Below are 25839 nucleotides of genomic sequence, written 5' to 3'. Positions count from 1 at the left end.
TTGTGGCACCTTAGAGACTAACAAATTTATTTGAGCATAAGCTTGCGTGAGCTACAGCTCACTTCATCAGATGCATGCAGTGGAAAATACAGTGGGGAGATTTTATATACACAGAGAACATGAAACAATGGGTGTTACCATACACGCTGTAACAAGAGTGATCAGGTAAGGTGAGCTATTACCAGCAGGAGAGCAGGGGAGGGAGGGAACCTTTTGTAGCAATAATCAAGGTGGGCCATTTCCAACAGTTGACAAGAACGTGTGAAGAACAGTGGGTGCGGGGGAATAAACATGGGGAAATAGTTTTACTTTGTGTAATGACACATCCACTCCCAGTCTTTATTCAAGCCTAAGTTAATTGTGTCCAGTTTGCAAATTAATTCCAATTCAGCAGTCTCTCGTTGGAGTCTGTTTTTGAAGTTTACAGGATAGAGTCCCCCATCCTGTTAGTATGGCCTACATTCTTTGTTCCTAGATGTATACATTTACTCTTAGCAGTTTTAAAATGCATAGTGTTTGTCTGCTTCAGTTTATAAAGCTATGAAGATCACTCTGAATCAGTAACCTGTCCTCTTCATTATCTACCACTCACCCAATTTGTGTGTCATCTGTAAACTTTATCAGTGTTTATTTTATGTTGTTTTCTTCTAGGTCATTGATAAAAATTAGTAGGGCCAAGAACTGATCCCTGCAGGACCCCACTGGAAATATACTTATGTGATGATGAATCCCCATTTACAATCACATTTTGAGACCTATCAATTAGCCAGTTTTTAATGCACTTAATGTGTGCCATGTTAATTTTATATTGTTCTATTTTTTTTAAAAGTGTCTTGTGGTACCAAGTCCAACAATTGAAGCATATTATGTCAACGCTATTATCTTTCTCTACCAAACTTGTAATCTCATCAAAAAAGATAATATTAAAAAAAAACAAATATATAAAGGCGCTATTGACCTACAGAATAAAATCCAGTGATGAATTATTTTGTATAGCATGTTGTCTGGCAAGAATGTTAATATACACTTTCAACCAGTTTTACCAGGCACTGAATCTTGATTGTGATGTGCATATTTGACTACAGAATATTTCAGATGGTCTGAACATTGTACTCTGAAATCAAGTATCTGTGGCTACTAAAAAAGGCCAGATTTAAAAACAAACCACATTTCTATCCAGTTCTCTTTCCCAGACACACAATTCCATGTCACATTAACACCTATGATAAACTTATGGAAACTTTTAATGACTACATATGCTTAGAACAATCGATGCTCTCATTAGTTTGAAAACTCACCTTATCCTTGCTACTGCAGAGCAAAGACATCTACCCTTCATAGATATGCTTTGAAAGTGCATCTTCAAGGAGCATCCTATTCTGTTATACAGTAGAGGATTTGGGGTAAGTATTAGGGGAACAGACTCGCAGGGCATAAGAGGGCAGAGATCCCGCAAAGAAGGCAGGGGCAGGGACATAGCCCCAGATTCTGTTCTTAATTATACTGCTGTAAATAAGGAAAACCACTGAGACCAGAATTTGGCCCACAGATCTGGGAGAGAAGATCTGGTAGGGGGACAAAGAGACCCAGAGCCCTTGCATGAAACAGAGCCACAGCGGTCAGAGGCTGTATGGAATTTGGGAGGCACTTTAGGTTATTATGAATACCAATATTGTAAAATTGCAATGAGTTATGCCAGATATGCCATGTAAGGTATCTGCAAAAATGTTACAATTTGCCAGGTCTGATAATCTCATTTATGTGTTTGTACCACTTTTGTATTGTAAGTTATATGTATGGTATGTCTGTAGTTCCTAACTAGTGCTGTGCATCTAGATGACACCCCCAGACAGATTGGCATTAGCATTGCCTAGCCTGCTTGACTGCCCATCAAGGGACATCAGCTATACAATTGACCTCTTCAGAGAAGGCAAGGGATACACCTAACGACTCAGCAAGGCATGCAGGGACATGTCTATGCACAGAACTCTAAGAGTATGTCTACACTACGAAATTAGGTTGAATTTATAGAAGTTGATTTTTTAGAAAGCGATTTTATACAGTCGATTGTGCGTGTCCCCACTAAGCGCATTAAGTTGGCGGAGTGCATCCACAATACCGAGGCTAGCGTCGACTTTCGGTGCGTTGCACTGTGGGTAGCTATCCTACATTTCCCGCAGTCTCCACCGCCCATTGGAATTCTGGGTTGAGCTCCCAATGCCTGACTGGGCAAAAACATTGTCGCGGGTGGTTTTGGGTACATGTCGTCAGTCGCCCCTCCCTCCATGAAAGCAACAGCAGACAATCGTTTTGCACCTTTTTTCCATGCCAGCGCCATACTGCTTTCAGCAGACGGTGCAGTAGGTCTTCAAACCGTCGTCATCGAATGACTGCTTCCGCTGCCACTCTGCTCTCCTGGTGGTCTCGCAGGTCCTCTATATAACCGTCGTCATCCGCCACTTCCGCTGCAACTCTGCTCAACTGCTCTTGTCTCACCATACCACAGCAAGCTTGCAGCCCACTCAGCTGTTGTGTCCTGGCAGCAGACAGTGCAGTAGATCTGCAAAACTGGTCATCCAACCACCGCTTCCCCTGCAGCTCTGCTCTCCTGCAGACGCCATACCACAGCTCAGATCACCGCAGCAGTTATGAGCATTGTAAACACCTCACGCATTATCATGCAGTATATGCAGAACCAGAACCTGCAAAAGCAGGCGAGGAGGCGACGGCAGTGCAGTGACGAGAGTGATGAGGACATGAACACAGACTTCTCTCAAAGCACAGCCCTGGCAATTTGGCCATCCTGGTGGCAATGGGGCAGGCTCATGCCATGGAATGCCGATTCTGGGCCCAGGAAACAAGCACAGACTGGTGGGACCTCATAGTGTTGCAGGTCTGGGATGATTCCCAGGGGCTGCGAAACTTTCGCATGCGTAAGGGAACTTTCATGGAACTTTGTGACTTGCTTTCCCCTGCCCTGAAGCGCAAGAATACCAAGATGAGAGCAGCCCTCACAGTTCACAAGCCCTCTGGAAGCTTGCAACGCCAAACAGCTACCGGTCGGTCGGGAATCAATTTGGAGTGGGCAAATCTACTGCAGGGGCTGCTGTGATCCAAACAGCCAGTGCAATCACTGAGCCGCTGCTATCAAGGGTAGTGACACTGGGAAATGTGCAGGTCATAGTGGATGGCTTTGCTGCAATGGGATTCCCTAACTGTGGTGGGGTGACAGATGGAACACATACCCCTATCTTGGGACCGGACCACCAAGGCAGCCAGTACATAAACCGAAAGGGGTACTTTTCAATGGTGCTGCAAGCACTGGTGGATCACAAGGGACGTTTCACCAACATCAATGTGGGATGGCCAGGAAAGGTACAGGACGCTCGCATCTTCAGGAACAGCTGCAGGAAGGGACTTACTTTCCAGACCAGAAAATAACCATTGGGGGTGTTGAAATGCCTATAGTTATCCTTGGGGACCCAGCCTACCCCTTAATGCCATGGCTCATGAAGCCATACACAGGCACCCTGGACAGTAGTCAGGAGCTGTTCAACTACAGGCTGAGCAAGTGCAGAATGGTGGTAGAATGTGCATTTGGAAGCTTAAAAGCGCACTGGCGCAGTTTACTGGCTCGGTTAGACCTCAGCGAAACCAATAGTCCCATTGTTACTACCGCTTGCTGTGTGCTCCACGATATCTGTGAGAGTAAGGGGGAGACATTTATGGCAGGGTGGGAAGTTAAGGCAAATTGCCCGGCTGCTGATTACATGCAGCCAGACACCAGGGCGGTTAGAAGAGCACAGCAGGGTGCGCTGCGCATCAGAGAAGCTTTGAAAACCAGTTTCGTGGCTGACCAGGCTACAATGTGAAAGTTCTGTTTGTTTCTCCTTGATGAAAACCCACCCCCTTGGTTCACTCTACTTCCCTGTAAGCCAACCGCCCTCCCCTCCCCGCTTCGATCACCGCTTGCAGAGGCAATAAAGTCATTGTTGTTTCAAATTCATGCATTCTTTATTAATTTGTCACACAAATAGGAGGATAACTGCCAAGGTAGCCCGGGAAAGGTGGGGGAAGAGGGAAGCACCAGGTGGGGTGGGGAAGGAGGGAAGGACAAGGCCACACTGCACTTCAAAACTTATTCAATGACAGCCTTCTGTTGCTTGGGCAGTCCTCTGGGGTGAGGAGGCTATGAAACTTGGGGAGGAGGGCGGTTGATTACACAGGGGCTGCAGTGGTGGTCTGTGCCTTTCCTGCACCTCAACCATATGCCGGAGCATATCAGTTTGATCCTCCAGTAGCCTCAGCATTGCGTCCTGCCTCCTCTCAGCATGCTGCCACCACCAATCCTGTTGCTCCAGCCATCTGTCCTCGCATTCATTTTGTGCTTTCCTGGACTGTGACATTGTCTGCTTCCACGCATTCTGCTGGGCTCTTTCAGTGCAGAAGGACTTTATGAGCTCAGAGAACATTTAATCGCATTTTTTTCGCCTTCTTATCTGAGCTAGCCTCTGGGACGGCGATGCTAGTGGCAGCATTGAAACATTTGCAGCTGTGGGAGGAAAAAAAGGGAGAGTAAAACTGAAAAAGACACATTGGCCATGTAAAAGGAGGAGCTGATGTTTTCCGGTTAACTTGCAGCACAAATCCAACTAAACCCCCCCACACACCCAATTCTCTGGGATGATCGCTTCACCGCTCCCCCCACCGCGTGGCTAACAGCGTGGATGATTTCTTTTCAGTCACAGGCAAACAGCCCAGCAGGAACGGCCACCTCTGAGTGTCCCCTTAATAAAATTCCCCTATTTCAACCAGGTGACTATGAATGATATCACTCTCCTGAGGATAACACAGAGAGATAAAGAACGGATGCTGCTTGAGTGCCAGCAAACACAGGGACCACATGCTGCCATGCTTTCTTATGCAATGATTCCAGACTATGTGCTACTGGCCTGGCGTGATAACGCAATAAGGCTGCCCTCCCCAGAAACCTTTCGCAAAGGCTTTTGGAGTACCTCAGGGGAGAGCTATACTGAGATGTCCCTGGAGGATTTCCGCTCCATCCCCAGACACTTTAACAGACTTTTCCAGTAGCTGTACTGGCTGTGAATGCATCCCAAGTCTTCAGGGCAAATTAATCATTAAACATCTTGCTTTTAAACCATGTATTATATTTACTCACCAGAGGTGCCTTCTCCACCTTCAAGGTCCGGGAGCCCGGGTTGGGAGGGTATTGGCTACAGGGTGATAAACAGTTCCTGGCTGTCGGGAAGAACGGTTTTTCTGCTTGCCTGGTGTGCGCTATCATCTTCCTCCTCCCCAAAATCCTCATCCCTGTTGCGTGAGACTCCCTTGCAGGAGTTCACGTACAGGTGTGGGGTAGTTGTAGGGGCACCCCCTAGAATTGCATACAGCTCATCATAGAAGCAGCATGTCTGGGGCTCTGACCCCAAGCAGGCGTTTGCCTCTTTGATTTTTTGAGCTCCTTAAATTTCATGCAGCACTTCTGCAGGTCCCTGTTATAGCCTCTGTCCTTGGAGATTTTTTCAAATATTTTGGCATTTCCTCTTTTGGAACGGAGTTCTGATAGCACAGATTCATCTCCCCATACAGCAATCAAATCCAGTACCTCCCGTTCGGTCCATGCTAGAGCTCTTTTGCAATTCTGGGACTCCATGGTCACCTCTCCTGATGAGATCTGCATGGTCACCTCTGCTGATCAGCTTGCCATATTGGCCAAACAGGAAATGAATTTCAAAAGTTCGTGGGGCTTTTCCTGTCTACTTGGCCAGTGCATCTGAATTGAGAGTGCTGTCCAGAGCAGTCACAGTGGAGCACTCTGAGATAGCTCCTGGAGGCCAATACCGTTGAATTGCATCCACACTACCCCAAATTCAACCAGGCAATGTCAATTTCAGCGCTAATCCCCTCATTGGGGAGGAGTACAGAAATCGATTTTAAGAGCCCATTAAGTTGACAAAAATGGCTTTGTTGTGTGGACACATGCAGGGTAAATCGATCTAACGCTGCTAAATTCAACCTAAACTCGTAGTGTAGACCATGACTAAGGCTTCCAGGCCATGTGCTGGGCAGCTTGTGTTTGGAACAAAGGAAATCAAGCTGCATGGCAAAAGACTATAAAAGGCAGCTGCATCTTCTCCATTTTGTCTTTAGTCCTGTTTTTGGTCTTCAGTCCTGCTTCTTGTCTTCAATCCTGCTTCTTACCTCTGGAATAACTTTTCTACAAACTAAGCTCTGAACAAAGGACAGAATGACCCATCCAAGCTGTGGATGTGTTATAGAGGGACTTTCAAGCCAGCAAACTCACCAGTACTGCTAGGAACCTGATGTACTTTGAAGTCTTTGTATGTATGTGACTGTTTTACCAGTTAACATCTCCCTTCTTGTTCTTTCTTCTTTCTTTATAATAAACCTTTAGTTTTAGATACTAAAGGATTGACTGGCAGCATGGTATTTGGGGTAAGATCCAAACCTATATTGACCTGGTAATGTGGCTGACCCTTTGGGGTCAGAAGAACATTTTGTATATGTGAGCAGAGTTTTAAAATAACTTCTCACTGTACTGGACCTAGGTGCTGACTGGGAGCCAGAGAACTGGAATGCAATAAAGGGGCTGTGTGATTTCTCCTTTTTTTTCCCCCCGCTTCTTGATAACCAGTGTGGGAATCAGAAGCACAGTCTGTGACTGGTTGGGGAGTTTAACTTCAGTGTTACCCACCAGTCTTGGGAGTATCTGCTCTCTTTTGCATTTCCTTGGCATTTCCAGTGAGGGCTGCCCTAGGCACACCAGGTCACAGACACTAACTCCTGTCATGGGTCATAATAGACATACTCCCAAGAGAGGCTATAAAAACCATGTTGCTGCAACCTGCAGGAGTTGGAAGTTGAAGTAAATGTGACTCAAATACTACCCATTTCCAAAAAAAAATTGACAAATGAAAAGCAAACACAAAGTGGCCCAACCTTACAATAAGTTAAGAGAGTAATTCTAGCTGAATGGACAACAGGTAAAGCCCATACATCTTCAGGTATAAAATCTTAATGGGACTACAGAGATAAAGTTGATGCACATGACGAGATTCCATGCAAACATCATGGAATAACACTACACAGCATGAGGTCACAAATGCTAACCATAATCTACAGTGCCCATCCAAGTATTGAGAAGTGCAACAACAGCACTTGAGATGATCTATTTTGGGTGAAGCATGAGTGCAGTTATTGAAGATAAAATTGTCAAGAGTGAAACCAGCAATAAATACAGGGACAGAATTCAAAAGAACCACTGAAACCACATACAATTTAAGAGCAATCTTGGTCCAAAGTTGGCACCACTCTATTTGATTTAAATATTTTCTCTTAATAGTGCACTACTAAAATATTTTTGAAATTGAGATATTGAACAATAATTCAAGTAGCAACATAACACACTGTAAATCAGTTTGTCCTGGGATTCACACTGAATTAATAACAAATAATTGCCTACAATTCACTAGTGGCTCATTTCAGGAATTTTGATACATCAGATCAAGCAGACCACATCAAGCCCTTACCGTCTACAGTCAAACAAATTAGCAGAAAAATCACTACAAATAGTGAATGAGGAAAACAAACGGAATATCAGGGAAGAGAGGAAATTTGGGTCAGAGCTCCTGCGAGGGAACATGGAGAATAAGATGGAGCAGTAAATAGAAGTGGAGCAGGGAAACTAGAAGATATGAAGAGGAGACAAGAAGGAATGGGTGTATTAATGGGGAGGAGACAGGGCTGGAAGAACAGAACATCTAGAAGAGAGGGAGAGACCATGCACACCAAAAGGGAAGTGTAAGACAAGGAAACATGTAGAGAAAAGGACTCCCCAAAAGGGGAGAGACAAGTTGAGGAATATACAGAGATCCTGGAGGGAAATGAGAACTATTGCACTGTATAATGGTGTGATCATCATGCCATGTGTCCTTTTTCATGGAAACCAGAGAAAATATACACACTTAGAAACAGTCATAAGTGTAAATTCCTGGTTGCAAGTGTCAGTCAAGGTGTTGCTGTGTAGCCTTGAAGGGAGGACAGAAGGACTTACATAGATCCTAGTGAGTCCATAGTTGTGCAAGGTTATCTGCAACTCCATGTTTCCTCCCCTCCTTACAGCCTTTGGACCCAAAATGACCCCTCTAGATGCATCTAACAGAATATACTGCTAAGGAAGTTTTTGAATGGCAGATTTCAAAATACTGTCTTCAGCTGATTCTGTGATTTTTTTCCAAGGCCATTGTAACAAGTACATGAAAAGGGGAGGATACTTGCATAGCTACAGCTGATGCATCAAAATGTTTTCAGGGAAATTTTATTTTCCCATCACTTGAATCTTTTGAGGAAAAATTCTCCTTCTGATGCGGTGGTAGCATGCTTGGCTAGGAATGACACCCCTTTGCCTGCTTAGGTGACACCTTGTATAGTGAAAGATCCTTTCAAGCATTGTAAAATGTAATGGCCTGTCTGGTTAACCTGCAACCTTTATTGCTGGGGTGCTCCTATACCTATTCCAGCTTCGTAAAAGGGAATAATAGACTACTTTCTGGAACTAGCTTTGGAAATATACCATTTTAAGCTTTATGGACTAGCTCTGTCTGCTCACTTTGCAATTCTAACGTCTTAATAATAAATTCAAAGTGTTCAGGTGGAAAAAGTCTACAGTGGGTATTCTTGTCTAATTGTTCAGATTCTCATTCCGACAGCTTTCCCTCTTCAGGGGATGAGCTGCCTGACCGAGATGAAAACTGCTTGCCATTGCTTTCTTAGGTAATTTTTGTACTCCAGCTGTGGTTTCTTTACTTCTCCTGCTCTTATTGGCTCAGGAGAACTTGAGGGCAAAATGTGCTTCTCTAAAGTAAATAAAGTATTGCATTGCCTGCTTTTAGTTATAAAGTCATACATTCCATCTATATCGAAATCCTCTAGAGCCTTGCACAGACTAGCAATGCTTACAATGGATACCTTCGGTATCACAGATGGGAGAACTACCTTCTAAAACAGAAGAAACAAAATACAGGCTGAAAATTATGATTGCAGCATGCCAGGTACTTGTCTCTCTCTCTGAACTGGGCCAGGAATCTCTGGTAAAACTTATGTTGGCACACACCAATATGTCATACCCTCTGAAATAAAAAACATTATTATAAGAAGTGATGTGTACTTTTCACTCTAAATGCTGCAGCAAGAACCTTAAATTTCTGAAACAAAGCAATGCTATTTCAGTGGAACGATGCCATTTCTGAAGCAAGATCTGAAATGGTTTCAGGGTAACTGCGTCTGTATTCCCCCACCGTAGTCCCTCAAAAGCACCCACTGAAGGTTTCTGGCTCCTAGCCATCACCTCTCTTGGACAGAGACCCATGTCTCTCTCCCTCCTGACCAAGAGCTGTAAGGCTGTGTAGCTCCCTGCCTTACACTGTGATATCGCCAGCAAGCCAATCTGCCAAAGGTCAGAACCTGTGCTTTGCTTTCTCTCTCAGAGCTACAAACAGTGTTTTGTCAGCAATTACAAGTTACCACACAGCTCTTTCCTTTATTCTGAAGGTAAAAGCATGACAGTTAAAACATGTAGAAAACAAAAAACAGGTTGAAAAACACACTAACCATATCAGAAGTCACACGCCAGTCTTATGAGGCCCTAGCAGGCCAAAGACTTTCCAACCCTTCTCCAAGAGTTGGGGCCCCGATTGGACAGGAGTTCCTGTCCATGTGCTGGATCAGAAAGAAGGCCCTGTGTGAGTTCAATATGACTTTTATACCAAAAGCTCTTTCTTTGTCTCCTAGTCTCTGTAAAACCCATTTTGAACCAGTATATGCAAACCACTCCCGGGGTAGTACCCCCTAGAGTTCTTAGTTTCAATGACTGCCTTAAATACCCCCACCATTTTCAGTTCTTGTAGAAGCTATGGTGACCCTCCCCCAGAAGTAGAACACAATCATACATAAACCATTCATAGATTTAATACAGTGTGATCCCCAAAGATACTGTATGCAATACATAGGATCAACTATATTCAGAAACAGATTATTTATTGAATTAGACATGAAAACCAATACAGTTAGTACAATATTCTTCATATTGTTTATTTTGATACTAAATTCAATACAGAACTCTATTTTGGAATGTTTCAAATTTTTATACAGACAAACTTCCAATCTTCCACAGAATTTTGTGCTGACAACAGTTAAGTGCATCGTAGGAGTTGTATGCTGGAACCTAGAGCTCTTGGCAGCTGGTGAAGGGGTAATTTGAGTTTTTTGGCAGCCATCCAGCATGGATGGGAAGTAGTTTAGGTCTCTAGTGCCTGAAGAGCAGTGGAGGTTTTGGGCTCTGGGGAGCCAGTGTAGGCGCCTTGAAAAAATTTGGAGGAGATGCATGAACTCTTAGTTTCCTATTCCAGTAACTTATGTCCCAAAGCAGTAAAGTGTGTTTGTAAACCTGAGCATGTGAATAGCACAACCGATTTCAACGGAACTATTCACATGCTTAAATTTACATCAGTGATTAGACACTTTGCTGGATCACAGCCTCACAGCAACCAGCTTACTCACTATTCTTCCTCCTGCTGCCCTCACATGCACCCAGTATCTTGTTGCTGCATCTAGCAGCAATAGATAAATACATTAGCTAGATGTTTCTCCAGTGAAATAGTTAACAAAATTGACACTAAATTGTCATGATTAGATTTTGACATTAACATCACACTAAGCTGAACGGGGACTTTTCACCCCTTTGGAAGTCATGGTTTCAAGCTGTCATCTACCGATCTGAGGAGACAACACTGTGTCCATTTACACTTGGCTCATATGAAGAAGCTTTGGGTTTTTCACAAGTATAAAAGCCATTAAAAATGCAATTTTTCAATGGAAACCTGGATTCTGCAGTAAGAGGTGGATTCTGTAACCAATTACCCTGTTACAGAATCATGGAAAACATGGGTCTCTGGAAAAAGCAGATGATGTCTCAGAATTTACTGTGCCTCTATAGCTGAATCTCGCTGTGTCATGCTTCTTCCTCCAGTTTATGCTGATCTTTGTTTTTCCTCTATAGAAATGTGAGGTGGAGAACCCACATTCTCACTCCATTACAGAGGGGCCTGGAATAGAGATCACATTACAAAACCTTGTTGCTCTCTGACCCTTTAATTAAAAAATATTTACATTTATTTGCCTCAGGATTTTGCTGTTGGCAAAGAAGCATTTGTCTCCTTCATTTCAAGGTTGGAAGAGCCTTGATTTCACATGTGTTTTTTAGTGTTGTCTACCATCTCAAAATGCTGGAAGTCAGGGAAATAACTGCATTGTGGGAAATGCCTTGGGAAATTTGAAAAGTAAATAAACTTCCAACCCCATGAGCCAAATATTCTAGTACTAAAAATCAAACATTTATTTCCTGTAGCATCAGGAAATAAGTTATTACTACATAAAATATATCAAGAACACTTCTGAATGTTACCACAGGTGACCCAACAGACACAAACCTAATAAGTTAAAGCCGCAGGTCAGAGCTCATGACAAACAGCTCTCCTGAGGGCCCTCTGGCACCTGGGCAGAACACAATCCTATAGCCAGGAATACTGGATGTACTTTGTATAGAGAAAGTGACTGACAAAGGGCCTAATCCTGAGAGGTGTTACGGACCCATAACTACCGGTGTTGCGGGCACTTAGCACCTTTCACAAATAGTCACCATCTTAAAGTTAAAAAGAAAAGGAGTACTTGTGGCACCTTAGAGACTAACCAGTTTATTTGAGCATGAGCTTTCGTGAGCTACAGCTCACTTCATCGGATGCATAGCATATCGTGGAACGTGGAACGTGGAACGATATGCTATGCATCCAATGAAGTGAGCTGTAGCTCACGAAAGCTCATGCTCAAATAAACTGGTTAGTCTCTACGGTGCCACAAGTACTCCTTTTCTTTTTACGAATGCAGACTAACACGGCTGTTACTCTGAAACCTGTCATCTTAAAGTTAGAGACTAACCAATTTATTTGAGCATAAGCTTTCGTGAGCTACAGCTCACTTCATCAGATGCATCCGATGAAGTGAGCTGTAGCTCACGAAAGCTTATGCTCAAATAAATTGGTTAGTCTCTGAGGTGCCACTAGTACTCCTTTTCTTTTTGCGAATACAGACTAACACGACTGCTACTCTGAAACCATCTTAAAGTTCTCTTCTTCTGACAGCATTACAAACATCTGAATGTGTCTTTGAAGACAATCTGAAACATTTCCTATGAGTTTAGAAATAAAGCAAGAAAGGAGGAAAGTCAGAAGGTGGCAGGCAAGTTTATCCATATATATATATATATATATATATATATATATATATATATATATATAAAATGTTCTGCAGGGTACCTAAAAGGGTTTTACATATCAGGGATAGCCTACAGGGAGGAATTCTCTGCTGCAGACTAATTGAGGATGATACTGTCAACTATCTGACAAAAAGATTAGGGGCAACACTGAGAAAATTAAGATGAAAGGACCTAAATGAGGGGCAGTGTCTGAACCAGTAAAGGCTAAACACTACAACAGGAAAGAAGTGAATCCCATCTCTGACTCTCCCCATTTGCCACCTCGTCCGCCACCTCAGATGATGAAAATACAGTCACTCTCTGAAAATTAGTTCTTCAAACTAACCCTGTGACCTCTGGGTTAAAGGTGAGAAGGAAAACATTTTATAGAGACTAACAGATAAAGAGAAAATGCAAGATTTCCTCAGGGCTTCGTCATGATCACAGAGGATCCCCCAGGGGGGAAGAACAAAAAAAGAAAAGAAAAATTTACCCAGGACATACATTATGTTTGATGTACAATCTACAATACTTGTGAAGAACTGTACTAATTCATGAAGTAAAATCTTTACGTAATTTTTTCTCCTGACTTGACATACTAATTAGAAACCTTGTTTAAAGAAAAAAAAAGATTTCAGTTAGACAGATAACTAGTTATTGGGTGCTGCATCCAACGTTTTTCATTCCAGCAGAACCCAAATCAATTTACACCCAAAGTTCCCAATTTTCTCCTCACAAGGTCCCTTTTACATCACTCTGGCAGTGTAGAGTGGCTCCCTGTGGAACACTGCTGCCCTCCAACCTCTTGTTCAGAGGATGGACAAGGAAATGGGAGGGGGCATATCCACAACACATTGTACTGAGTCTGCTCAGGGCCATGGGAGTGGCCCATAAGTAGTTGTGGAAAGCTGCGGAAGAGGCTGATTTAAGTTGTACTGAGAGCTCAGAATCCAGGAAGTACAAAGGTGACAAAGCCAGCTGCGCCCCCGCCCACCCCACCCACACACACACTCCCTGCTGGGGCTGCACCTCCTGAGCTGTGCATCTGGGAGGCTCAGCTCAGAATTGGGACCTCTATATACAAAAATCATTTCACCTCCCCACAGAAATGTATGAGACAGCAACTACTGAACAGCACATAGCACTAATTCAAAACAAATCAGGACAGGAAATGAATAATATTGTACCCAAGTGAAATGGCAAAGGAAATACAGTTATAGTGAACAGAATGTAATTACCCAATTTGGAACTTGTCTAGATACTGATATCTAGCAGTACAGTGCACTCAGAGGAAAGCCACCTGTTGAATCACCAACACTTCTTGTAACACTCTCAGATCTACTGTCCAAATACTAACTAAGCATGCCTGTGTTTAACCTGAGGGCTGATGAGCTCACAGCCCTTTGTCATATGGCAGCAGGTAAAGTTCTACCAGTCTGTTCAGCTATGCAGTATCCATCTTTCCTCAGAAGTTGACTTGTTTTCTTTTTAGTTCTTTCTAATGTATAAAAAAGGCTTGAAACATTCTGTGAAAAAAATTTGACCTGTTTTTTACATCAGAAATTCAGCTCCTGCCTAGACTAGAAGACTATGATTATTGCAGAATACAATGACGTCACCAAAAGAGCCAAAAGAGTTGTTCAACTGAGAAAGTAATATTTTTTTAGTCAGCTTTATTAAAACTCTTTTTAAAGTTGTTTTTGCTAACACCTATTTCATCTCAACATCTAATTAGCACTTTGGAGAAAGGAAGTCTGTTTTAAATTCAACACCAATTCCCCTTCAACTACAGGTACGTCTATACCTACAGCAACACAGCTACTGCAGCACAGACGCTCCCCACATCAACAGAAGGGTTTTTCCCCCCATTGATATAGGCAATCCACCTCTCCAAAGGTGATAGTTAGGTCAATGGAAGAATTCTTCCATTGACCTAGTTGCATGCCCAGTGGGGATTAGGTCAACCTAACTACGTCGTACAGGGTGTGATTTTAAAAATTAAAAAGAAAAAGAAAAACAGCCCTGAGCAATGTAGGTAGGTAGATCTAATTTATCGGTGTGGACCAGGCTTAAGATGTGAGAACATATATATAGCCTCTAAAAACCCGACCACATCCCAGAGCAAAACCAAGATCAACATTGACATTCCTGATATTTTAAGGTAAACCATTAACAGAAAAACCCACACATCTTTCATACCTCTTTATAGCTCATAAAAATGCAAGAAAGGACATAGCCTTTATCAGGGCCAGATTAACTTTTTGTGGGCCCAGCACCAAACATATTTGTGGGCCCCCATTGGGGAAATAGGGCATGTGATGGGGGGCCGGTTGGGGGCAATGAGGAGTGGCCCCACTCAGCCCAGCAAAAGGGCACTGTTTACAACCCACAACTGCTAGAAACACACTCGCCCACCCAGCCCTGTGCTGCCAGCGTGCCCCTTCCACACTGCCCCCCTGCCCAGTGCCCTGCCCTTATGCCCAGCACCCCCTCACCCAGAGACTTCCCCCACAGATCCCTATGCTCAATGCCCCCCCCCCTCCGGATCTGCTATGCCCAGCACCCACTGCCCAGAGACCCCTCCCACTAACCTCCCACCACAATTGCATAGCAACCTGCACACCATACCCCCTGCCCAGCTCCCCCACCCACAGATCCCCTACTGTCCAGCACCCCTTTCACAGTCCCACCATTGCAGCTGTACAGCGCCCCATATTCTTGAGGGAATTCTGCATCAAATTCTGTGCATAATATTTTAAAATTCAGCATTTTTTTTTTTTACAATTAATAAATGTGGAAGCTCCATCATGGCAGTGGGGAGCAGAGGCCACTGGCTGCATGGAGGTGGGAGAATACCCTGCAGCTTTCCCCGCACCTCTGGGACAGAGATTTGGCAGTGAGGCTGAACCTGAGCTTGCCACAGAAACACCCTGGGGCCCTGCCCCTTTTGCGCCAGGCACATCAGATGTGGGCAGGGAGGCTCAGCCTGGAAGCAGGATCCAAGTGCAGAGGGACTTAGTGTGGGGAGATCCAGATGCGGGTAAGAGGGTTCTGTGTGGAGCAACCTGGGTGCAGGCAGCTCAGTGGGGGACCTGGATGCACAGGGAGGTTCCAGGTGCAGGGGCAATGGGAGTCTGCAGAGGGGACCAAGTGAAGGTGGTTGGAGCTCAGAGCGGGAGGGGTGGTCTGGGTGCAGGGGAGGGGAGGTTCATTTGGGTGGGGGTCCAAGTATGGGTGGTTGGGGCTCAGTGGGGAGGGTGTCTGGGGGAGCTTATCGGGTGATACAGATGCAGGGGAGGTGGGGCTTGTCAGGGTGAGCATTTGATGGGCCTGCTTAACAGGGGAGCCCCAGCTGCTGCTGAGAGGATCCGCATGCTGGACCCCTGCTTCCCCTATCCCCTTCTCTTCCCCATCCCATGCCCCTTCCCCACTGCTCCATCTCCTCCCCATCCCACCCCCTTCCTTCCCCATTGCCTCTTCCCCCCTGCCCCCGCTTCCCCATCCCCTTCTCTTTCCCATCCCATGCCCCTTCCCCACTGCTCCATCTCCTCCCCATCCCACCCCCTTCCTTCCCCATTGCCTCTTCCCCCCTGCCCCCGCTTCCCCTATCCCCTTCTCTTTCCCATCCCATGCCCCTTCCCCACTGCTCCATCTCCTCCCCAGGCTTGGAGGGAAGGGGGGAACCCGCCCCCCAGCCACGAGCTCCATTTCCCGCTGCCCGGTGATTGCAGGGCGGGCCCGACCCCGCCCTCACTGGGCGGTGGGAAGTGGAGTGACCTGGCCCCAGCCCGCTCAGCTCTGCTCCCCTGGCTCCCAGCCTTGAGACTGGGGGGGTGGAGGAACCGCCCTCCCGACACGAGCGATCGGAGCGGGCTGGGGCCAGGTCGCTCCACTTCCCGCTGCCTGGTGAGTGTAGGGCGCGCCCAACCCTGCTGCAGTCCCCCGGGACGTTGCTCAGGGGAAGGGCGGGAGTGGGGGCAGGGCTGGGGCAGAGCAGGGGTGGGGAGAGGAGGGGTGGGGGAAGAGCAGGGCCAGGGAAGCTATCTTGGCCAGCTCAACCAGCCGGGGGATCGGGCTGGCCGGGGCCCCTTCTGACTCTGGGCCCAGCACCATGGTGCCACTGGCACCATGGTAAACCTGGTACTGGCCTTTATCAGGTCATTTTTGACATAACTGGCTGTTGCACAGCTGGAAGAGATAAATTAGTTTCTGATAAATAATAATACAGATGTGAATATTGTGTAATATTTACATCACAATAGCTCCCAGCCCCCAAGGAAGGATCAATTAAGAACAACACAAAGATGTTTGAAGACCCTTTTCCATCCAACACACCCCCATTTGATAGAGCCTCCGCGTTTGTGTTCCTATTTATCACAAAATACTGATGGCCAGTATTTCATTCCGCATGTGTTTTTAGATTATAGCATTTTTCTTCTTAAATTAATATTTAATGCACTCCACATACTTACACAGGTTACAAGCACTTTAGGTTAAAGTTATAATCACAATAAAAATTCTTCTAAGAAGGTTTAATATAAATTACTTAAGAATGCCTAAATACATATGTATAAAAAGGCCACTATGAAACAACACACCAGACTTACAGTCAAAAGCTTCCAACTATATCTGGCACAACCTGACAGTTTTATTAATAACCCTGTATTTTTTCATCATTTTCCCACATCTTAAACACTTAAAGCAGAAAATAAATTGGAAATGTGTCTCACTTACCTAAAATGTCATCAATCTCAATGAATGAAAGTGAAGAATTTAACGAAAATACCATCCAAAATAAAGTTAAAACCAGCAAGTAAACATGCAGCTGTTAACAGAGATTTTAAAAAGAAAAGTTGAAGAAAACATGAGAAACAGAAAATAGGGAGTATGAGCATGCTGAACTACAAGCTCAAAGTGAGACCTTAAAATAGACTTTAATAAGTCTCAAATACTGAGTTATGAAGCGGAGGTGAAAACAATTTAAATGGCTTACTTTATCTTGGTGAAATAAATGTTCAATACAAATATTTCAGGTAATATGTTTTCTTCGGATTTTGTAACCCATTTATAAAAGTGATAACACACCTCATGAAGACCAGTAAGACAAGCATAGAGTACTGGCACTTCTCAGGTTATTCAGATCATCATTGTGCATGTAACCTTGTACTTTATGATGAGTATGTACAACAACAACTTCACAAATTGTGATATTGTTTATGTGTATGTGCGAATACACACACACACAGAGCGATACTGATATACACTGCTGTACGGCAGATAAAGAGCAAATTAGGGCCCAGTTCGACAATGAGCTCCAATTAGGCCCATGCAGAGCCACTTCACCTGCATGAAGCTCATTGCAGCATTGGGGCCTTAGTTTGAAAGTAGATATTATACGGGTAACTCAGGGATTAGATCATACAGCCAAACAAAATGATAAACATAAAAAAGTATAGCTTGCGTGATGTGTAATGTCATCAGAACTGCAAGAGGAGTAAAGCTTGTAATTCATGTTAGTATATTTGCTTGATCATGCTAGATTTTACTGTAAATAAATGTGAATTAATTAATATTAGGAAGTGAAACTACTTTCCTGCATGTTTGTTAATTTATTTTTATTGACTGTTCGGGACACTGGTCTTTAAATCATATGTTAACATTTGAGGAGCCAGTCGCAATTCAAGTTATTTTACTACTTTGCATATGCTGATTCTATTGGTTAAATCTTCTTACTTTTATCAACTGTATCCTTGTAATTGCAGTATCCACAATTCATTCATATTTCTGTAGATGTGCACAACCCATTTTAAGAAACACTTTTACATGCAAATCTATCAAACTTTCAGAGGATTTGCTATTATCCTTCTTATCATTTATCTTTTTCTCATTAATCAGAAGCAAACTCTTATCATAACAGAGAAGAAAATTCAACATAAAAGATCAGATAATTTATAATACATATTCAAAGAGAAAATAATAACCACCTTCACTGGAAGTTTGCTTTGTGAAAAATCAATGGACCAAATTAACCCTTGGTGTAACTCCAGTGAAGTCAACAACATAAGTTAATTTGGCCCATTATGTCCACTAGTGGATTATTTGTTTTGATAATCAACTATTAAATAATGACATTTACATGCAGTTTTTTTTCATTCAGTTATGTTATAATTGTTGTTTATGGACATCAGAGTGTGATATAAGTAAATTATTGCAATGCCACAAAAGTAGATTTATATGGTGGTACTTCATTTTGGAATCATCAGTTCAAATGGATGGTGCTAGTTTTCTCTCCTTTTCTGACAGGCAGCAGTGCAGGGAGCAAATAGCATTGAAGGATTTTTGGTGCACTCCCTGCTCTCAGCCTTCTGATCCCCATGCAAAGCTTCTATAATATCCCTTCTGAATTATACACTAAAATTAAGAAGATTAGTAAGAATACCAATCAGGAAAAAATATACACAGAGTATCTGGTTGGGACATTACGGATTGGTGATTCTAAGATGCAAAAACACCATTTACAGGTTAAAAATCTTAGACAACTTGCTTCCCCTTTATAGATCACCAATCCATATTCTGGGCAATCCCAACAACCCCGATTAAAAACAAAAACAAAAAAATTTGGCATGAGCAAGGAAGAGATAGGGAGACAAGACAATACCTCTGCCCTGTGGACATGAAACCCAAAGGACATACCTGCAGAGGGGAAAGTATTTTTAAAAGGGATGTCAGACTGACCAGGTTGCTGTCCTTATAGACCTCCACTGCATAGGATCCTTCTCTCTCCCCAACAAAAGAGGGCCCTAATTTACAAATGAGGAAAGCACTCTTTCAGCTTTGTAAGCCTCAGAGATAATAGCAATGAATCGGTTGAGCTATGGAAAATCCCAGCACCCGCTTTTTGGGGCCCAGAAAAAAGGGAAACAGTCTCTCAGTGAATGTCTCTCACTCTCTCAATAGTTCTTTGACTATTGTAATTTTAAATATGTAATGTAATATTTAAATACTTTAAATATCCAAGCAGCATCAAAGATATCCTTTCTTGCAAAGATCCAGACCCAAAAAAGGCAGAAAGGAAGATCTCCTGATAAAAATGGAAGGAACTCAAAACAGATTATTAATTTACTTACACTCCGAGTTAAAGAAATAGTCTCTAGAGAATACCTTAATGTAATAATAAAGTCAGAGTTTGTAGTCACTTAAGAACCAGACTTAGACTATATAGGAAATAGTATCTCTGGACTGAAAGCACTAAAATGACACTGCCCTAAAAAAGCCCACCACAATACAGTGTGATTGTATAAATTCTAACAGTAAAAATGCTGACTAAGCTCAAAGGTGTGAAATTTTATAGAACAAGAGACCAGACCCTCAAACAACCAATAAACCTGTAAACAAATTCCAAAATATGAGGTAAACAGCAATTTCTTTATTCTGGTCTGCCACAGGAGTCCACTCACTCACCATGGGTGGAGCCTCCTCAGGGCTGTCCTGGGGATTAGCTCTCTTCCAGGTCCCACACCTCCCCCTGCATTCTCTTCCAATCTGCAGCCCCTCTCTCATTCCAGGAGCTGCAGCTTCCTCTTCATAACTCAGTCCTCTGGCCAGGCCACTAAGTGGTTTCCCCTTTCGGGGCAGAGACCCACTAGACCCACTGTCCAGGTGATGCCACTTAGTCAGTGACTGGCAGGGGAACTCAGGCCCACCCACTACTCCAAGTTCCAGCCTGGGAACCCTACAACACACAGCCAAAGTCTGTTGAGTCCCCAATCCTGCTGGCTTTTCCCCTGGGCTGCTTCCTACTTCACTTACCAATGGCTTTCTTCTGCACCCTTCTCTCTTCTGGGTATGCCATTCCCTCAGGGCCAGGCTCCCCGAGGTCCTACTCTTTCCCTTAGTGCCATCTTTCCCTCTCAGACTTCCTTACTGCAACCCTTTCTGGTGCCAACTTCCTGGCTTTATGCTAGTCCAGCCTCAGCTGAGCTCCATCTTACAGTCAGGGCTTGCTTCTCCAGCCTAAATCCCTCATGTGTGGCCTATCTCACTAACCGGCCCCTTTCTCAGCTTTCTTAACCCTTTTGGGGCTGGTGAACACCCCTCCCGTGGTCCTATAAAACTGAAGGGAGAAGATTATAAATATCACATGGAACACCTAGATTGTAAAAGAGTATCAGACACTATATCGGATAGCCACAATCTCTCTAAATTTAAACTTTCACAAGCAAGATCATTATAGGAAGAGCTGCCATGTCAGAATGCAGAAAGGAACCCTTTGGCATGCAAGACAAAAGGAGATGGTCAGCAGTTGATAGCTGCAACAGATCTGTAAGCCAAGCCCATGCAAAGAGTTTTGTGCTGGATCTTGTTGTGACCAGTTCCTTGCTATACAACCCCACTTTTGAATTAGAAGGTTGAATGCAGAAGGTAGAGGTGCAGGGTCCCTTGCTTTTGATGAGGGCAAGAACTAAGGTTTGTGTGTAAATAAGCACTGCTTTGATTTAAAGAGCACTGAAAAAACTGAAGTGCAAGTTTACTAACCTGAGCTACACACTCTTTATGTGGATTTCTCTTTTGGATTATGTCCAAATTGCTTGAGTCCTCTGACTCCAGATGAGCTCCCCATCCTGTGAGATGGAGACTGACATTCAGGGTTAGGATTAAACCAATCCAGCTCATGGAAAAGTACTACCTCTATTAAGTTTGTTTTCTGGAGAAGACTGAATGGCTCAGGGGATTGGTAATGGAAAAAAGATACTTTTGCTTCTAGATTGCTGATTTAAATATAGAAGAGATTAGGAGTGACTGAAAATCATTACCATATTAAGGCTGTTGGTTGTCTCAGTCCATATCACAAGAAACATCACCAAGACTGGCACGCTCAAGGGCACTCTTAAGATAAACCAAGGACTGAATAGGTGCAGACAGTGAAGCACTGATGAGAATAGTGATACTTAGCATCTATACAGCACTTGGAATCTTCAAATTCTGTACAAACATATATCAACTAATCCACCCTCACATAACAGAAGTGGTCCCCTCCAGATTAAAACTGAGGTACCTAGGTAGAACCTACAGTACATATACAAGAGACAAATTTATAAATTCATTTCAGTTTTAGAGATATTATGGGGTCTAGAATTTGAAGAATACAGAATATAACAGCAACTAGAATGAAATTTTCAAGTGCATTCACTATAAACAGAGGTCTTCAGTCTCCATGGCGGTCAGTTTGGTACCTGAACAAGTACTACATTCATGCACTACTGTCTTGCTGCCTAGACCAGAAAATTGAGAAATAATTTTATTGTGAGTGAAAAGAAACATTTGATTCAACCCAAAATAAAAACATTTGGACTTAAATTTTATTAAAAAAAAAATTAAGAAAAGTTAAAGTAAATTTTGAATCAAAGAGTCATTTAGAAAATGTCAAAACAAAGAGAGGTTTCAGAGTAGTAGCCGTGTTAGTCTGTATTCTCAAAAAGAAAAGGAGTACTTGTGGCACCTTAGAGACTAACCAATTTATTTGAGCGTAAGCTGTCGTGAGCTACAGCTCACTTCATCGGATGCATTCAATGTTAGTCTCTAAGGTGCTCAAATTCAACACAAATGTGTGAAATGTTTCAGATGACCCAAATCTGCATTTTGTAGTAGTCTGGTTTATAGGAGACAATGGAGGCATCAAGCTCCCAAACCACACCTCCCATAAGGCAATGTTCCAAAATGGGAACATGCAATTTAATGTTGAACTGACTGGAAATGAAGCATTTGGGGTCATTTCAACAAACCAAACCAAAATGTTTTGAGTTTGGGACTGTTGAAATGTTTAATTTTGATCAAAAATGTTGAAACAATTGATCAAAACAGAACAGAAATGTGACATTTCTGAACTGAAATTTTTTTTGCATTTCTGTTCCATGAAAAGTATTGAGACTTTTCATTCTGATTTAGAATGAAAACAAAAATGTTGAAATGTCAGAATTTTCCACAGGACAAAAATTCTGAATTTTGCTCAATACTTGATTTTTTTGAACTGAAGGAAATCTTGAGATATATCTTGAAAGATCCTTTTTTAGCTCAGGACTCCAGAAAGTCTTGAGACATATCTTGAAAGATCAAGTCTGAAAAGCTGACCTAGTGCTTTCACCCAGTCACACATGGTACACTACTTAAATATTTGTGGAGACAGAAATAATATATACTGAAACATCTAAATGCACTGGGAAGTTCAGAGAGGCACACTACTAGTAGTGCTTCTGCACAGAGAAAGCAATAGTGGTGATTAGAAACCTGGGAAAAAGAAGGCATCAAAAACCCTGATTATTGCTGCTTGCCTGTCAATGGAGGAGCATAGATTGGAGATCTCTAAGGGTGAAGAACATATTATGTATTATATTATTTCATAAGAGAATCAATAGATGTTCTAAAAAGGGGCAGCTTTAAATATACAAGACCATCAATGAAAGTGTGTGTAGGAAACTTGTGCAAAATAGAAACTTGCAATCTCACCTTTGCCACTGATCTATATCGCTTCTTGGAAACAGCTCAGAATAGCTACTTTTCTGCTGATGGCACTATATATTTAATCATGAATAATATGAATCATTAATGACTATATCTTTAATCATATTATAACAGAGAATGGAAACATTAGTAATTACACTTCCAATATAACTAAACATTTTCAAATTGTTCATTTCCTAAGGATAGATCTCTTTAAGGAAAGTAGCTGACAGAGCACAATTCCCGTTTACTTCATGGTTGGTATAATACAGAATATTATAAAATGTAATCAATGGGATCTAATATCATGTCTCCCTTTAGCTTTCATGGAAACTAGGCCGCTAAATCCCTATGCACCTTATACAAAATGTGTCCCCACATACTTACTCATACTTTTCCAGCTATGTGTAGAAGTGGTACAATTCCCTCTTCAGTAAAGCCTGCAGAATGTATTTAGACTGCTGTTGAAAAAAATACTACAGAATGTCTCACAAATAAGAAAACAGGTAGTGGCAAAGTCAGTCAGTCATTCTCCTCAGCAATAATGTAAAGGAATGCTGCATCAAGGAAATTATAAGCTACATCCAGCTTCTTATTAGTGTGCTTTCCTACTGCTTAGCAGCCAGAGGCAGATATGCAAGACACAGAATTCCTGTTGATTATGCCAAACTTGCTCCAATACAGGTCACAGTATCATAAGCAAAATATTAAGTGCTTAGTTGTAAATTGGTAGAAATAAACTTTCAGGATTACTTACCTGGTTCTCTTCATGAGAAACCCTCATCTGCTCTTTAAGAACTGACATTCTGGCAGCTTCTTCTTTCCTCAAGACTCTTTCCTTTTTTAGCTCAGGACTCCAGAAAGTCTTGATGCTATTCATGGAAGATCCCAGCTTACTGTCCTTGATATCCAGTTCTTTTCTCAGAAGATCATTCTCTCTTTGTAGTTCCTTGAGCTGAGCCTGTAGATCTAGCATGGTGCTATCCCTTACCTGTCTCAGCATAGAGGGAACTTGATGATGATGATGATGTGAAGATGTGGTCAGACCTCCATGCTGATCAGTATAAGAAAGGACATCTGTGTGAGAAAGTCCAGCTGAAGCAATATTTGGACTACTCCCCATAGCTGTGACTCGACCACCATACACAGCTCGATTTGCAGCCCTTCCAAGAGTCATTGTGCCCTTTGGGAAAGTAGTAGACGCTACACCTTCATGGTCACTAAGATACATCGGTCCAGATGTTGCATAGGCTGCATTAAGGGACTGGATGTTTTCCATTGATAGTGTCTTACCTGTTCCTCCCCCGCTGCTTGTTCTCCTGTGGCCCAGACGAGGAGATCTTGGCAAACGAGGAGACCTGGAAGGACTGCCTTCCAAATTACTGATTGTTCTTGCACTTCCATACATTTTTCTATTACTGTGAGGTACTATTTAATAAGAAATTAGTAACACTGATGCTGGATATTAAACCTATAATTCCAGATAATAATGCTGGCAAATGGTTTCACTGCATTCTTCGAGCAGGAAAAAACTGATGACTTCTCAAACACTGAAGATCTGGAAAAAAAATAATTAAAGTTGAGTAAAGTAACTTAAAACAAATACAATATAAAGTAACTTTACAATGATGAAAGTGGGTCATAAAGCACAGCATACATCAACTGGTCTTGGAATAATTATTTTTAAAATAAGAATAATGCTGTGTTTTACATTTAGGATTATTACCTGTGAATTTCCATATTTAATGGAATTTCAAATGGAGAAACAACTGATCATTTTTTTCGTGCTAGAAACTATTTTTGGCATTTTGACTTAGTAACACTGTGGACCAAATATATCCCTAATGTAACTTCAGTTATTTAAGTCAATTCACTTAATTAATAATCACAATGAAATTACACCAGGGATGAAACTATCTGGTGTCTACACAAAAACAAATTGAAACCAGAGGTCACGAATATATTTTCAAAACACAACATATCTGTTTTCCTTTAATAACATTAGCTTAATAAATACCACATTGGTGGGGACATGATGGAGGCCAAGAGAGGGGAGGTTAAATAAAACACAGTACTTCTGATAGCTCAGTTTTAGTGGAAGAAACAGATATTGTTAAGCTAAATTTCAAGATTTACAATAAGACAGTTAATTTCAGAGAATAATTGTCTTCAGGACAATTATAAATTATTAGAAAGATGACTGGAACTATAAACCACAGGCTTGTTGGTATTTGTTGTTTGTCTATTTCAAGGAAAAAAGTATATTATAGACAGTTAATTCTTTCCTCAAGTAAAGGAAGGACTGTCAAATCTCCTTTTCTGCATTTGGTGTCATAATGGTATTTCTGTAGCAGGCTTACTTTTGTAACTGATTTAAATAATCAGAACAGTTAAAGTTACTGATAATTTCATAACCGATAAAAATAAAATAATAATAAAGAATCTGATAATACCAGGAACATCTGATCCACATTTATCACCCATAACTATGAACCTTCACTGATTTTTTTTAAACAACAAACAAGCATTCCAAGCAATCTGTGAAATTAAGTAACTTGGCTGCAATAACTAAACCAGATCTAAAATAATTTCTTAAAGAGAGGATTCATTCAGAGCAGCAGCACCAAGTCTAAGTCACTTAAATCCAGCAATTTTTAAGCATTTCCCCAGGACATAGGGTGATCACATGTCCCGACTTTATAGAGACAGTCCCGATTTTGGGGTCTTTTTCTAATATAGGCTCCTATTACCTCCCACCCCCGTCCCAATTTTTCACACTTGCTGTCTGGTCACCCTACCAGGACATTACTACTACATAAAGGTACCTTATTCTAATTCTATAATGTCCATTCTACATTTGTGTTGAGAGGGGGTTTTTTTTGGTGGAGGGGGATAGAGGGGGAAGGAATGTAAATATTCTTAAACCAAGAATAACAGCTAGCATATTAAATCATTGCCACTGTGTTTGAATCATTTTAGAAAAAACAATT

At 42.3% G+C, this 25839-nt stretch overlaps 1 protein-coding gene across 19 annotated transcripts in view; it reads right to left on the bottom strand.

The window, feature by feature from the left end:
• Positions 1–25839, bottom strand: part of ERC2 (ELKS/RAB6-interacting/CAST family member 2) — an 823531-nt gene that overhangs the window by 772730 nt on the left and 24962 nt on the right. For all 19 annotated transcript variants that reach the window (XM_043551551.1, XM_043551549.1, XM_043551542.1 and 16 more), the window contains exon 2: positions 23607–24407. In XM_043551551.1, coding sequence (XP_043407486.1) covers positions 23607–24257 — 651 coding nt within the window. In that variant the 5' untranslated portion in view covers positions 24258–24407. The remainder of the gene's footprint in view (positions 1–23606; positions 24408–25839) is intronic.

This window comes from Chelonia mydas, chromosome 7 (assembly GCF_015237465.2).
Source record: "Chelonia mydas isolate rCheMyd1 chromosome 7, rCheMyd1.pri.v2, whole genome shotgun sequence".
Classification (NCBI taxonomy): domain Eukaryota; kingdom Metazoa; phylum Chordata; order Testudines; family Cheloniidae; genus Chelonia; species Chelonia mydas.
The sequence above is the reverse complement of the archived record's forward strand: the minus strand, read 5'-3'. Positions and strand labels throughout refer to the sequence as shown.